The following is a 15570-nucleotide window of genomic DNA, read 5'->3' as shown; positions in this document are numbered from 1 at the left end:
AACTTACTGAAAACAGCCAAAGTAAGTGTCGAAGAGGGTGAAACTGATGAGATCAATATAAAAAGAGGGGTAAGGCAGGGTTGTATTTCCTTGTCCATGCTATTTAACATATAGTCTGAAGTTATTTTCCAAAATGCATTGTGTGGAAAGGAAAGGAAAGGAATGGAGGATTAAAATAAATGGTCAGCTGATAAATAACATACGATATGCTGACAATACTGGTATATTCGCAGAAAATATGGAAGATCTTTGATTGCTTTCAGTTGCTGTATTAACAACAAATGTAATGATATGGGTTTGAGAATCAATGTCAACAAGACCAAATACATGACTGTGAGTAAATCTCTAGTAAGCAAAGTCCAGCTATTATTGGATGGAGCTCCAATAGATAGAGTGACTCATTTTAAATACCTTGGTAGTTGGCTAAATGCTGATTTAGATCTGGAAGCAGAAATAAAAGCAAGAATAGAGGTTGCAAGGAATGCCTTTACAAAATACAGAACAGTGCTGTGTAACAAAGCTCTAGATATGTCAATCAGACTGAAATTTGTTAGGTGCTATGTGTGATCCATACTGCTATACGGAGTTGAAACTTGGACTCTGAAAACATCAAGCATGAACAAAATAGGCTTTCGAAATGTGGATCTACAGACATATGTTAAAAATATCTTGGTTAGACAAAATCACCAACATTGAAGTATTTAAAAGAGCAGGGAAAAAAACGTGAATTGTTGAGCTTAGTGAAGAGAAGGAAAACTGCCTAATGGGACACATCCTTAGAAATGTGAAATATAAATTGCGCCAGGTATTAATAGAGGGGAAAATAGAGGGAAAGAGAGGAGTGGGGAGGAAGAAACTTTCTTGGCTGAAACATCTGCAATTAGACTGGCAGATCAGCTGGGGATCTTTTTCATTTTTTCCAAGGCAGCAGCCTGGTTATCGCCAATCTCCAGTACAAGATGGCATCAAAAGAAGTTGCTACCAATGTGCAGCAACACTGTGCAGTCTTCTCCATAAACAGTGGCCATTTCTTCGTGGATCATTTTGGATGTTTGCGGAGAAAGGAATTGAATCACTGATCTGTATTCAACTTTATCAATTCTGACACATCACTCAGTGCTACTAAAAAAAAAAAATAATAATAATAATAATAAATAATTGTCGGATCAAAACCAAAATTTGCAGGGTTGCTATAGAGATTTCAAGGTATGAAAAAAATAAAATAAAATAAATAATAATAATAAATCATCTATCTATCAATCAAAGCTACTCCTGGGTGAATGCAAATTTCTTTTGAACCCCTCTCGTATTTGAATTAAAGGTGCTTATCAGTTGTCAATTTTTTTTTTTTTTTATGCTTTGCTACTGTTTCCACAGCCTTACTGTTGTTCAGTTTTTGATAATTTATTCTTAACCTCTCATATTCTCCACTCTTTTGTCTCCTTCACCCTTTAAACCTTTCATTTAACCTTAAATATTCACTTTTTAATTTTTTTCCCTTTCTCCCTTTCTTGTTTCCATATCTCCAATTCCTACCCACCTCTCTTTCATTAATGGTAGCATTATGCAGAGTGACAAATGGTAACAGCTCTGTAAATATGTATCCCTTGTGTATTAAACTTGGATATTTGTTATAAGTTACTACATTCACCTGAACAATGGTATTGTGCCTAATTTGTGCTGCTCTTTCATTGGTATGTGATACAGAACCTACAAATTCCGGATGCGGGATTGGTGAGGTACCCTAAATATTAATGTGGCGACTAGTTGTCACACTAATATTTTATCTGAACCTGGTCTTTTAATGATGTAAAATGCATGTCGGAAAGAATATCCATGTCAAAAGTTTCTGCAACAGCAATTGGAAATGTAAATCTTCAAATTTATGCCACTGAATCATGTTCAAGTGAGAAGCCTAGTTTGGTGGGTGCCATTTGTTATATTCAGAATCCATTGAATGCTATGCGAAAATAAAGTTGGTAGCACTTTTGGCCTATGACTGAAATTTACACCAAACATTGTGTGTATTTTTTACCCTTTTTCTACCTCTCTTTATTTTTCAGAGCTTGTCTTGTGTTGTCAATTGTAACAAATAAAATTATAAATGAATTTTTTTTTTAAATATATGGTCATGGTTATGGCTTACTTTGTTTCCTCTTTAGTTTCATTGAGGTTTGAGAAATTTGTTAATTGGCTCCATTGGTGTTTAAAATACTGGATAGAGTAATTATAATTGGGAAATATAATTTTAATGATTATAATGGCTAATTGATGCAAGGAAGCAAACTTTTTTTACATCTGTCACAAAGGGAGGGGAGTTGTCTACTACTCATACCTTTCCTGTTGCCAAAAAGTGGCTATACAATTTTGCTTTGAACTTTCCCAAACTATTTGTCACAACCACTGTGGCAGTCAGTTTATTCCAAAGATCTATAACATATTGCTCAAAAGTAAACCTTTGTCAAATCGAGTCTTCTGTTACTCCCCCAATTTTGTATTTGTGTACCCTGATTCTTCTCTCTTCTACCAGTGAAAATATACCTCCCTCATTCATTTTACTGGCTCTCTTCAGGACCCTATTTATCTCAATCAGATTATGCTCCATATCCCCAGCCCCCAAGATGTTTAGTTGTTGAGTTTTGCGGACTGCACTTTCTAAGCTGGTCTTCATATGGGCTTCAATTAGCATGCCTCACCAATCTGGTTTCCCTTCCCTGATCCCTTTTTTTTCTGATCACATTATTCTTAATGCAGTTTCACTATTGTTTATATAGAGGTATAATGACTTCCTTTACCTCTGTTTTATGAAGTAGTTCCTGTATATATCACAGACAGCATAGCAAGTGCCTTCCTAGTCACTTGTTTATGCTGCATGACTGAATCGTAACTCCCAAAATTTTATTTTATTTTATTTATTTTTTTTTATTTTTTATTATTATCTTGAGTCACTTTTAACTGGGTCCATAAACTACTGGATTTCTGTTCCACAGGCACAACACCTTACATTTAAATACAGATATATACAGTTATACCCAGATATTTATTAACAAATAAAGTACAAATAAAATAAAATAAAATAAAATAAAATAAAAGTACAAAACCAGTAGCTTTCGGAACGCATGTCCCTTTATCAACCGATAAGTTAATATAAAATTTTGAATACACTGCAAGCAAAGTGTGGCACATTAATCATGCGTCATTGTTGTAGCACGGACGTGTGCTGTCTTACGCCAGTGATCATCCATCAATAAAACGGTTGTCTCTAGGATGGGATGCAGACGCATGCCTTTCTGGCGATTTAATGCCTTAGGGTTGTTTATTATGTTTAGTGACTCTAGCCATAGGCGGTGGCGAAAGTGTCGCGCGTGGTCCACTATCTCAAAGTCGCGCTTGGGGTCAAGATCGTGGTTGGTAGCCCAAAAATGTTCTGTGAGCACGGACTGGTCAGTTTCGGCAAGCCGGATTGCTCTGTCGTGTTCCGTGAGGCGATCCTGGAGACGTCTCGATGTCTCACCTACGTAGCAACTGTTACAGGTGATACGGTACACTACATTGCTGCGTAAGACAGGTGTGACAGGGGTCTTCACACTGGAGACAAGTGAACGTAGGTTCCTACCGGGTAATTGTACACATTTGATGTTGTAACTTCTAAGGATCTTCGAGATACGTCCTGACACTCCTGGATAGTACGGAATGTAGGCGGACGATATGCCGACTTGCTTCGGAGATCTTGGGTTGAATGTAAGTTCTTCTGCCTGTAACAGATGCTTGTAAGTTCTTCTGCCTGTAACAGATGCTTGTTACAGGCAGAAGAACTTACATTCAACCCAAGACCTCCGAAGCAAGTCGGCATTTCGTCCGCCTACATTCCGTACTATCCAGGAGTGTCAGGACGTATCTCGAAGATCCTTAGAAGTTATAACATCAAATGTGTACAATTACCCGGTAGGAACCTACGTCCACTTGTCTCCAGTGTGAAGACCCCTGTCACACCTGTCTTACGCAGCAATGTAGTGTACCGTATCACCTGTAAGGCCTGTAACAGTTGCTACGTAGGTGAGACATCGAGACATCTCCAGGATCGCCTCACGGAACACGACAGAGCAATCCGGCTTGCCGAAACTGACCAGTCCGTGCTCACAGAACATTTTTGGGCTACTAACCACGATCTTGACCCCAAGCGCGACTTTGAGATAGTGGACCACGCGCGACACTTTCGCCACCGCCTATGGCTAGAGTCACTAAACATAATAAACAACCCTAAGGCATTAAATCGCCAGAAAGGCATGCGTCTGCATCCCATCCTAGAGACAACCGTTTTATTGATGGATGATCACTGGCGTAAGACAGCACACGTCCGTGCTACAACAATGACGCATGATTAACGTGCCACACTTTGCTTGCAGTGTATTCAAAATTTTATATTAACTTATCGGTTGATAAAGGGACACGCGTTCCGAAAGCTACTGGTTTTGTACTTTTATTTTATTTTATTTTATTTGTACTTTATTTGTTAATAAATATCTGGGTATAACTGTATATATCTGTATTTGAAACTATGGACCCCAGTACTCCAGGCCCATTTGTCACCTTACATTTAGATGCATATAAATTGCAGTTGACATATTTCACATCACTTGTGCAACTGATCTAAGTCATCCTGAAATAAGAGCCTGGTTTCTATCATTAATCATTCTACCTACCTTTAAATCATCAGCACACTTTGATATCTTGCCCTGCACTCCCTCACCAATGTCATTAAGAAAATGAGAAACAGAAGTGGCCCCAATATTGATCCTTGAGGATTTGCCCATTTTTGACTACCCTGGCGCATAATCACCTTTAGCTGCCGTTACACCATAAAACCTCCAACAACATATGATTACCCTCTGTGTCCTAGCTTTTAGCCAGCCCTTGGTCTGACAAAGGATCTTACTGGTATCCCATTTTTCTCCAGTTTATATATAGCCATTTGTGGCTAACCATATTGAAAGACTTGCTGAAGTCAGGGTAGATATGTCAGAGTCATTTCTTGAATCCATCTGTTTTATAACTTTGTCATAATAATTAACTAGATTGATCAGGCAAGACTTCCTCTTCACGAACTCATACTCTGTTTTTTTTTTTAGGATGCTATTCCCATTTAAATGGTCCTGTATTATGTCCCTAACCGCAGACTCCATGATCTTTTTCAACGATTTAAGTCAAACTCACTGACTTCAATCGTTGGTTTGTAGCTGGTTTGTAGTTACCATCACATCTTTTGCACCTCCTTTGTGGATTTTGGAGAAATAGGTGCTTCTCCATTCCATGGAGATTGTCCTGGAGTCTAATGATGATCTTATTGACATTCCTGATAGGATGTATGTTGTCCATTCTTGGAGTGTTTCCTTTGCTGCTTAGCTTCAGTAGTTTTCCCCATAGACTGGTATATCAAGATTGATATATCATATAATTTATGGCAATCTGAGTCCTCACCATTCCCTCATGATGCTTGGTTTTTCCACTGCAAAGATCCTTGCAAAATACCTCTTCAAGTTTTCAGTCATTTCTGTTGGACTTTTCCATGACTTTCCCACTTTGATCCAGTAATAGCCTATTTGATTGTCATGTAGTTCTCTCTTTTTTTTTTCTTTTTTTTTTTTTTTTGTGTTAACGTACAAAAAGAACTCATTGTTTTTAGTTTTAGCTCTGCTAGTGATTTCTCATGCCTAGTTTTCACCTGTCTTGCCCCATCAGCAGTATTATCATATGTACACTGGGCTTTGCATTAGCAATGCCTGCCTAATACCTTGTGTGGCCACCTTTTTCCTAATACCTTGTGTGGCCACTCTTTTGCTTGTACACATCTTGTCATAGAATCCACAAGGTGATGCAGGGTGTCCTGTGGTAAGTGCTACAAGTGCATTGCACAGTAAATAGTGTCCATTAGTGCCCACACATTGTCAGGTGGATGGATGGCCCCAGCATTGAATGTCCTTTTCCAGCAGGCACCAAAGATGCTCATTGGGTTTCGACCAGATGAGTTGGGTGGCCATGAGAGAACAGAAAATTCATTGTCATGTTCCTGAAACCTGTCATGCCTTGTGGCATGGCATAATGTCTTGTTGATAGGCTGATGGACACCAGCGTTGTCTGGATACACTCTCATCATGAAGGTGGCCATTTCCATCGGGTTGTTGATTAATGGAGATCAGAGGACCTGGGGCATGTCAATCCCCAAACCATAACACCAACAATGAATTCAGGCCTCATGCTGTTTTTTTTTTTTTTTTTAATCCTGTTCCCAACAGAGCATGGAATGGGATTCATCACACCAACAAAATTCCATATATCGGTGGTCCAATGTTGCTACTGAGATAGCCATACAAGGTTCGGTTTCTTTTGTCTTGCAGTGAGCATGGTTACTTGACTCCCATAGTCTTTACAAGCTAATGCCCGTCGCATAGTCCACGTGAATATTGGTTTTGCTATTGGCCGATCTAACCACCCAATGCAACATACTGGCTGATTAGCTGGGCCAATGTGCTTTGTTATGAGACAAGATATACAATGCTCATTGTGGGCGTTAACCACACATGCATCCCACGTGTGACTTTTGGCCAGTTGTTCGATCACTGTTGAGTCAGTTGTGGTAGATGTGTACACCACAGAATGTGGAAGCACTTAACCTTGTTAGCTGTTTTTGAATTACTGGCATCCCCAATCCTTGATGACAAAATAATTCCATATTTGAATTTGGAAAGATCTCGATGATAATCCATTCTTCCTCAAAGACAGATATTTATTACACAAGGGAATATTTCTGATGCAAAGACAACTCAGTGTATGTTTATAATACTCATATGATCAGTATCTTGTGATGATATATCAGAATATTGGTTGCTTTTTTATTTTCTTCATTTAAGCCTTTAGTCTCCTTATCCATTTGGGCATTTTTTTTTTTTTTTTTTTTTTGAGGAATTTCTCCACTGTAACAAATGCATTTGCAGCTTCCAGGATACATCCCTTGAATACTTCCATAATAAACTCATATCCAATAGTGTATAGTTGTCTCTCCAGTAAATAGAACCCAAAAAATACCCCAGTCCACTTATAGTTTCTTCTATCCCTTACCCCTGGAAAGTGGCATGGAGATCCAGGGGAAGATTTCCAGTAGTCAAAAAGTCACAAAACAAAGCACGGGGGATATTCTGAAAAAAAAATCAGACCCCAACCAATCTTCTGGTCTTTAAATGCACATAGGCTAAAGCACATATATTTAACACCAGAGTCAGAAGGATTTTTGGATCTGTTTTGCATCCTCTGTCACCAGGTTTAAGGTTGTATGCAATAAAGTCCTGAAAATGATGGGAAAACACAGATGTACCCTTCATTGACCCTGCATTAGCTGGTGCTCTTGGGGAACTTTCTAACATCTCTTTAACATCATTCATTCCTCAGAGTTTCTGGTCCTGAAAGGGAAAAACGAGAAACAGATGATTTACTTCATATCAAAGGATTTTCACACATATAATGGCTGTTTACTATGATGAGTTAAAAACTGCTTTAATTCCTAATGAAGAGTTAAATGGATCTTATCAAAATGGTGACAAAGCTGATCAAAAGGATTATCCTAAAGTTCCAGCTGTAGCTCTGTTGCTGCTCTGACTAGCTATATGTGCAAAATCTTGCAGTAGGAATGTTCAGTGCTTGCCTTATGTGGTATTCTGGAGCAAATTGTGTCATCTGCAACACACAGTGCAACTTTCAAAGGCGGAGGTCCACTTTGGACCAGTTAATAGATTGGAAACACCTGTCAGAGATGCTTTTCTAAAACAAGAGTGCCTGCTGTCTGTGTACTTCAATTGGAAAAATGACATGGTTTGGATATTTGGTATTTTAAAAGACCTCTATAGTTTTGGTCTTTGAGGTCACATCTCCCTGTTTTTATTAAAAGTTTTATTCCATTGGTCTTTCCAAGTTTGTGTAGAGCTGTGAGAGAGAGGGTGGATCCTCAGCCCTTTTGCCAAGAGGAGGGAGTATCTGAAGGATCAATTTTAAGTGGTACACTTTTTGTGAGATATAAGACAAGATTGAGTTTTAGAAGGGTTGAAATCAATTAAGTTGTCTTTGCCCCACTGGAGAATTACCTGAAGATCGGCATTTAAGGAATTGGTAGCAGATTTTCGAGAACTTGAAGCTGATTGAGCAGGACGAGGTTTCTCAAAATGGAAAGTTGAATGCAATGTGCTATCATCGGCAAAACTATGGATAGGATTTCCAGTCAATGGAAGAAGGTCATTGATGTACAAGAGGAAAAGAGTGGGGGAAAGAACTGAACCTTGGGGGACACCAGCATTAGTGGAGAAGTTAGAAGACAGAGAGCCATCTACCATCACCCTCAGTGAGCGATCAGAGAGAAAACTGGATAACCAATTACTAAAAACAGTTGGCAAACCATAAGATGGAAGCTTGTTTAGAAGACCTTTATGCCAAACACGATCAAAAGCCTTTGAGATGTCAAGAGCAACTACTTGTGTTTCACCGAACCTTTCCATTGAATTAGTCCATAAATGGGTAACATAAGCCAGAATATCACCAGTGGATTGACACTGACGGAATCCATACTGGCGATCGTTGATCAGACGGAAGGTTTCTAGGTAGTTTAAGAGTTGGCGGTTAATTGATTTCTCCATTACTTTAGAAAGAGTAGAAGTAATTGCAATGGGACGATAACTGGATGGGAGGGATTTGTCACCCTTTTTAGGAACTGGCTGGATATGAGCAAATTTCCAAGCAGAAGGAAAAACACCTTTGGAATAAGAAAGTGAAAAAAGGCGGCAAAGAATAGGAGTAAGTTCAGGAGCACAGGTTTTGAGAACAAGTGGAGAAATACCATCAGGACCTGGAGCTTTCTTAGCATCAAGATTCATCAAAATCCTTCTGATATCCTTTTGACGGAAGACCACAGGAGGCATTGAATGGAGTGTGTTAGGAATGGTGGGAGGTGTTTTACCAAGATCATTAATACATGAGCTCGAAGAAAAATGGGATGCCAGCAGGTCAGCTTTATCCTTGGCTGAAGTGACAACAGAACCATCTGGTTTGGACAGAGGTGGGAGCAGAGATGGGCAAAAGTTGCGGCCAATAGCTTTGGCAAGAGACCAGAATGCTCGGCTACCATTAGGGCAAGAAGCAAGTTTTCTACTCTTAGCCTGTTCAAACTCTAGTTTGGACTGATTAATAACTGCTTTACAATTGTTGCGAGCTTTGGTGTAGGCAGAAAATGAAACTGAAGAATTAGAAACAAGCCAATTACGATATGCAACGTTCTTCTCTTGGACAGCCTTAGCACATTTATTGGAAAACCAAGGTTTACATAAAGGACGAGATTTTAAAGTGGAGTGTGGGATAAAGGATTCCATTCCTGCAAGAATAATTTCACTGACACGATCTGAGCAAACGTTGACATTAGAAGTTTTGAAACAGTAATCAGACCAAGGAAAAGAAGAAAAGAAGTCTCGCAGGTCATCCCATTTTGCATTCTTGTAATGCCAAACAATACGAGGTTGTAAATAGCCATGAGATAAAGGTTCCATTGGAGAAGAGACAATCACCAAGTTGTGATCTGAAGTGCCTAAAGGACCTCTCACTTCAACCTTGTACTTAGAAGGGTTGTTTGTGAGAAAAAGATCAAGCGTATTGGCTGTATGATTAGGATTGTCCGGTATTCTTGTAGGTAAATGAACAATCTGTGCTAGGTCATTAGTAATTGCAAAAGCCTCGGCATCTCGACCTGCTGGGTCGGTGTGACTAGAAAATGGAAGCCAGCTGGAGTTGTGAACGTTAAAATCACCAAGGAAAATTACCTCATTGTTAGGAAAGTTGGACTGGAGAAAGTCAAGTTGCAAAGAGAGGAAGTCAAAGAGCTCCAAGTGATTAGTGGAGTTGGGAGAACGGTAGAGACAACAGATCTGGGTATATTCTTACCACATGTACGCCTTATCCAAAAATTTCAGTTTTATCAGTTTTGAAAACAACACAAAAGGATTATCCTAAAGTTCCAGCTGTGGCTCTGTTGCTGCTCTGACTAGCTATATGTGCAAAATCTTGCAGTAGGAATGTTCAGTGCTTGCCTTATGTGGTATTCTGGAGCAAATTGTGTCATCTGCAACACACAGTGCAACTTTCAAAGGCGGAGGTCCACTTTGGACCAGTTAATAGATTGGAAACACCTGTCAGAGATGCTTTTCTAAAACAAGAGTGCCTGCTGTCTGTGTACTTCAATTGGAAAAATGACATGGTTTGGATATTTGGTATTTTAAAAGACCTCTATAGTTTTGGTCTTTGAGGTCACATCTCCCTGTTTTTATTAAAAGTTTTATTCCATTGGTCTTTCCAAGTTTGTGTAGAGCTGTGAGAGAGAGGGTGGATCCTCAGCCCTTTTGCCAAGAGGAGGGAGTATCTGAAGGATCAATTTTAAGTGGTACAGTCTGTCCTCGTATAGCACGATAGTTGCGTTCCTAGAAATCCTCGTGCAATGCAAAATCGTGCAATATAAACAACAGGCCCTATGGGAAAAGTAGGGTTAGGTGTCGACCACCAAGATTGAACACACATTTGGAACCAAAACATTACCAAACACAATAAATAATCGGGTAATTTTAATCGTTATAAAATACGTAAGTATTTTATAACGATTAAAATACGTAATAAAAATAATATTATATTATAATAAAGTATTTTTAGTATTTTTTAATACTAAAAAAGTATTTTTTACGGATAAAATACGTATTTTATTCGTAAAAAATTTATTATATTAAATAAAATAGTCGTAATAAAATACTTACGTATTTTATAATACGTAATTATAATACGTAAGTCGTAATAAAATATTGCTAATGCTTTTGCTTCTATCGTAAGCAAGCTTGCTTTTTGTTTGATTTTCTATCCAAAGAGATGACAGCCCTTCCATCTCTTCGTGTCTTAATCTGATGGATTTTAATTACACTTTGAGTTGTTCCCTCTATAAAAGTTTTTTTTATTTTCTCTGCATTCTTTATAATTCTCCGCGTTGCCTCATTTAGGTCTGTAGCACGTGCAATATCACATGGTCTTTCATTTCGCTCAAAGCGTTTCACAATTTCATATTTTTTCTCTATCGACAGAAGCGGACTGGCCATAAGCCTTATGGGGGAAACCACGGTGGGCCGGAGGCCGGTGTGATTTTGGCCATAAACCGTAGTATGAGGCCACTACAAATTTTCCCGGGTAAGAATTTTTGACCCAGTCCGCCTCTGTTTATCGATATTGCTTCTTTTTTTTTCTCTCTGAATCTGCAGTGTCTTAGCCAGGACGCTTCCTTTTCACACCTTTTAAGTATTTTACTAATTTTTGGGGAATAAAGCACAATTACAAACGAGGTGGCACGCTTGATACACAGAAACAAAGCTGCGCGCGTGTAGCAACTGAATAAACAACACCGTAAAGGCCGAGATACACTATTAACACCTCACATTTTACTAAAGCACATTTCTGGGGGTTACTACCATAAAACAATAAAAACAATTTCCAGTTGCGTTTCTGCTAGTGGAATCTGTTATAAACTGGTAGTAAACTCCATCTAATTGCATTTATGATTATATCGATAGCTGGAATTGTGTTGGTTTTTACGTTATTATGGTGAAATGTGTTTCTCCTTCACTGATATAAAACACATAAATACATTTTCAGAATCTTCTTCGTTCCTATCGTGTTGCGTTCAGTTGGGGTGATTCCGCGTTCGACTGCCATTTCTTGTAAACACAAAGGCGAATCGTGTATAAGCGAATTCGGTTCGTGTTATATAAGATAACGTTCCCCTATTTATAAATCGTGTATGATCGAATTCGTGTAATGCAAACACGTGTTATACGAGGACTGACTGTACACTTTTTGTCATTATAGTGAATTCCATTACTGAACAACTCTACCTGTGAACAGTGCTATTCCCTCTGTGTTGATGGCTTTTACATGTTTTCCCAGTCATACAACACAAGGGTAATTGAAAACAACTGCAAAAACTCATGAAAAAGGAGGCGGATGCTTGTGAAAGCTTCGGTATTTTAGCACTTTTATCAGTTTTATTATCCTGTGTTTTATATTCATTGTTATTGTAATTTATTTTATTGTTTTAAAAATTCCATATTGCATTGTTCAGACAGTTACATTTTTATCAGTTTTATCCAGTGTAAATATATCATTCTGTTTATTTCATTTTATTTGTATCATTATTATTTCAATACAACACTGCTATTTATTTATTTATTTAATAATGATTGGTATAGGATTGTACAGTTATTGTGAATATGAATATTCCCAACCCTAGAGTCCTGTTTGAAGATTCCAGGCTGCTACTTTTTTAACAACTAGGGAAGATGGTCATTCCATCTTCCGTCTACCTGCATCTCTAACTCAGCATACAGAGCTGAATATTGTGACTTCTTGTCAGTCTGCACTGTTGCAAAATTGTCTGTGGGATCTGCCACTCTCTTTGCATATGATATGATGCCTCTGGAATGCAGTATATTTATTGCAGAGTTGCATGCTATAGAGATAGCCTTGGATCACATACAAACCCACCACCACCACCACCACCACCACCACCACCAAAAATGTTAAATGTATACTGATTCTCTCAGTTTATTGCAGGTCTTTCCATCAATGAGGTGTAATCCTCATCTACTCCCATCCCAGATACAACAGAGACTCTTTCATATTTTGTAATCTGATTTTGATATTTGTTTCTGCTGGATCCCCGGAATTTTTGAATCAGGGGAAATTGATTGATATTTTGCCCAGCTCAGCAATGAGTGAGTATTGCCTTTTAGTCCTTTGTACAGAATGCCAGCAAGTAATACAAAAGAAACTGGTTTCCCAATGGCAGTATTCATGGCATGGGCAGGCTTCAAACAAATTATATGAGATTAAAGCTCTAATTGAACTATGGCAGTCTAGTCTGTGCAGGAATTGTAAAGAGGAAGTTCTGGCTAAACTTTGCAGAACTGATGACCCTCCTGCGTGTGAGCTGTGTGATACTATTTTAACAGGGCACCTCTGTAGCCAGGTGGGAAGGAGCAGCAGTGCGTAGCACACGCTTCTTGATTAGACCGGGGTTCAAGCCGGTCACCACCAAATACGGAGGATGCAGAAAGGTCAGGGAATGACCACCGCATATCCCAGAGCAATATGGCCTTGGTTGCTAATGCTCCTAAAAACCAAATAATAAATAAACAAACTATTTTAACCTGCAAGCACGTTTTTACCAAATGTCAGTATAGGTAGCCCTCGTTTGGAACTGGTCTGATTTGTGCCGATTCACAATAGCACCAATCACTAACAACAAGGCCATTTCTATTTATTTATTTTTGAAATTTTTTATAAATTGAAAGTTTAAAATTATCAGACAAAATTTATCGGCATCATACTGTACTATGTATCATGTACATGATACATAGTACAGTACGATGATCAAGGACAATCTGAGCCAATTAGCAATTACCGCATCCTTATCATAGCCAGTCAGAGATAATAAAGCTTCCTGCCCTCAAAATAGCCACTCGTGGATGCGGGTGGTAAAGGACCATGCAATGAAGCATTCAGTTGGTTGTTGTTTATACCATTTACACGTGTTTGGAATTTATTAACATTTTTTATTAATTTTGCTATTAACAAATTAAATAATAATGGATGGATCCAATATTTTCAAAAAAAGTTTCCTTCATTTTAAAATGGGTTGGAACATTAAAATAGAAAATTTTTCAAATGAATGCTTGCCATAGTCTCAAAATGGAAAATTTTTATGAAATGAACAGTCTCCAAGGTAACAAAACAGAAGACAATTAAGTGTGAATGATGAATGGGAACTACATTCCTGTGCATTCGTATCCTGATCCCTGTGTGGATAGAAATATATCCAAAATACAAAAATATTTATTATTTACACCTTAGCACACAGTCAAACCATTTTCATGGCTTTGATGAAAACTGCAGTCATGACTTTTGAAATATTTGGTAATTCTCTTCACTTTTTTTCCCTTTTATCATTATTTTTGACTGTTTGCTGTTTGATCTCTGCCGTTGTTATTTTGTTTTAGAAAAACAGTATTAGTTCATTACACTTTTCATCCCCTACAGAAACTGACTCCACTATTTGGTTAAATTTACCTTTTTATATATATATATATATATAGTTTATGACAGTTTAGTGAACTGTGCAGAACTTCAAAATAATTAGATTGAACATTAGCCAGTAATAGTATCACATAGATATTACTGTAAACATTGTAATGATATATTTATGTTAAATTTCCATTTTTTTTAAGGACATAAATTGACAGTTATAAATATGAATCAGCAAAGTGATACTACAGATTTGTTGGGAGGGTAAGTTTGCTGTTTTTATTTACACTTCTTTCCTTTTTTGTTTTATACTTTTCAGTTAATTTAATAATTACAGTACCTAACCTGGAGTGATTTTGGTGTCTGACTAATTATGTGTGTGATTAATTAGTAATTCATGTACACATTCCTTTTTCTTCATCAAATACAGGTTTTTAAAAAATGCTATTTTCTGTGATTTGAATAAACATGAAAAATGATGTCATATTCTTTTTATTATTACAATTGAAGCTCTGTATAACAACCCCCCCCCCAAAGAGAATGAGAAAATGCTCGTTATGTGAGAAGGGCATTATATTGATTAGACCAACCAAATAGGACGTTATAATGAGTGGGACATTAAAAAGAGGGTCGCTATAAAGAGATTCTATTGTATTACGTAGTGGGGGAAACCAAGTTTGCCATTTCCTCTAGAAATAGACACTAGCAGCATATTCTGGCAAAAGGATGGATGTTCTTAGCATTTGTTATACAAGCCTCAGAAATTCCTTGGATCAGCACTCCAGATCATGAGGTTGGGTAGGATGGTGTAGCTGTTTATACTTCCAGATTATCAGCTGTAACACTCATAAGTTATTTCTTCTATGGCTGCCTGTGTGAACACTTGTTGTTTCTGGTTTTTAGGAGCATTAGCAACTAAGGCCATATTGCTCTGGGGGATATGCGGTGGCCATTCTCTGACCTTTTCTCATCCTCCTTATTTGGTGGTCACTGGCTTGAACCCCTGTCTAATCAAGAAGCGTGTGCTATGCACTGCTGCTCCTGCCCACCTGGCTACAGAGGTGGCTGTGAACACTTCTAAAAGTAAATGTGAAAAATGTAGATTAATTCAAAGTCAATTAAGGTGGAGTTCAGCCCATTTGATTAAAGATTTATTGACAAAAACATGCTTATCTTTGATGTAAATAATAACTTTGTGGCGCCTCCATAGCCAGGTGGGAAGGAGCAGCAGTGCGTAGCACACGCTTCTTGATTAGACCGAGGTTCAAACCCATCACCACCAAATACGGAGGATGCGGAAAGGTCAAGGATGACCACCGCATATCCCCGGAGCAATATGGCCTTAGTTGCTAATGCTCCTAAAAAAAAACCAAATAACAATAACAATAACAATAACTTTGTATAGAGGTGAAAGGTGAATATTTGTCA

General features: G+C 38.0%; 1 protein-coding gene across 1 annotated transcript in view; it reads left to right on the top strand.

Annotated features, from left to right (window-relative positions):
* Positions 1-15570, top strand: part of LOC150081532 (midasin) — a 1449634-nt gene that overhangs the window by 199953 nt on the left and 1234111 nt on the right. Inside the window, exon 14 of the mRNA XM_090380238.1 lies at positions 14346-14406. Coding sequence (XP_090236364.1) covers positions 14346-14406 — 61 coding nt within the window. The remainder of the gene's footprint in view (positions 1-14345; positions 14407-15570) is intronic.

The sequence above is a fragment of the Mastigoproctus giganteus genome, chromosome 8 (genome assembly GCF_048544385.1).
Source record: "Mastigoproctus giganteus isolate SK-2022 chromosome 8, ASM4854438v1, whole genome shotgun sequence".
Taxonomy (NCBI): Eukaryota; Metazoa; Arthropoda; class Arachnida; order Uropygi; family Thelyphonidae; genus Mastigoproctus; species Mastigoproctus giganteus.
The sequence above is the reverse complement of the archived record's forward strand: the minus strand, read 5'-3'. Positions and strand labels throughout refer to the sequence as shown.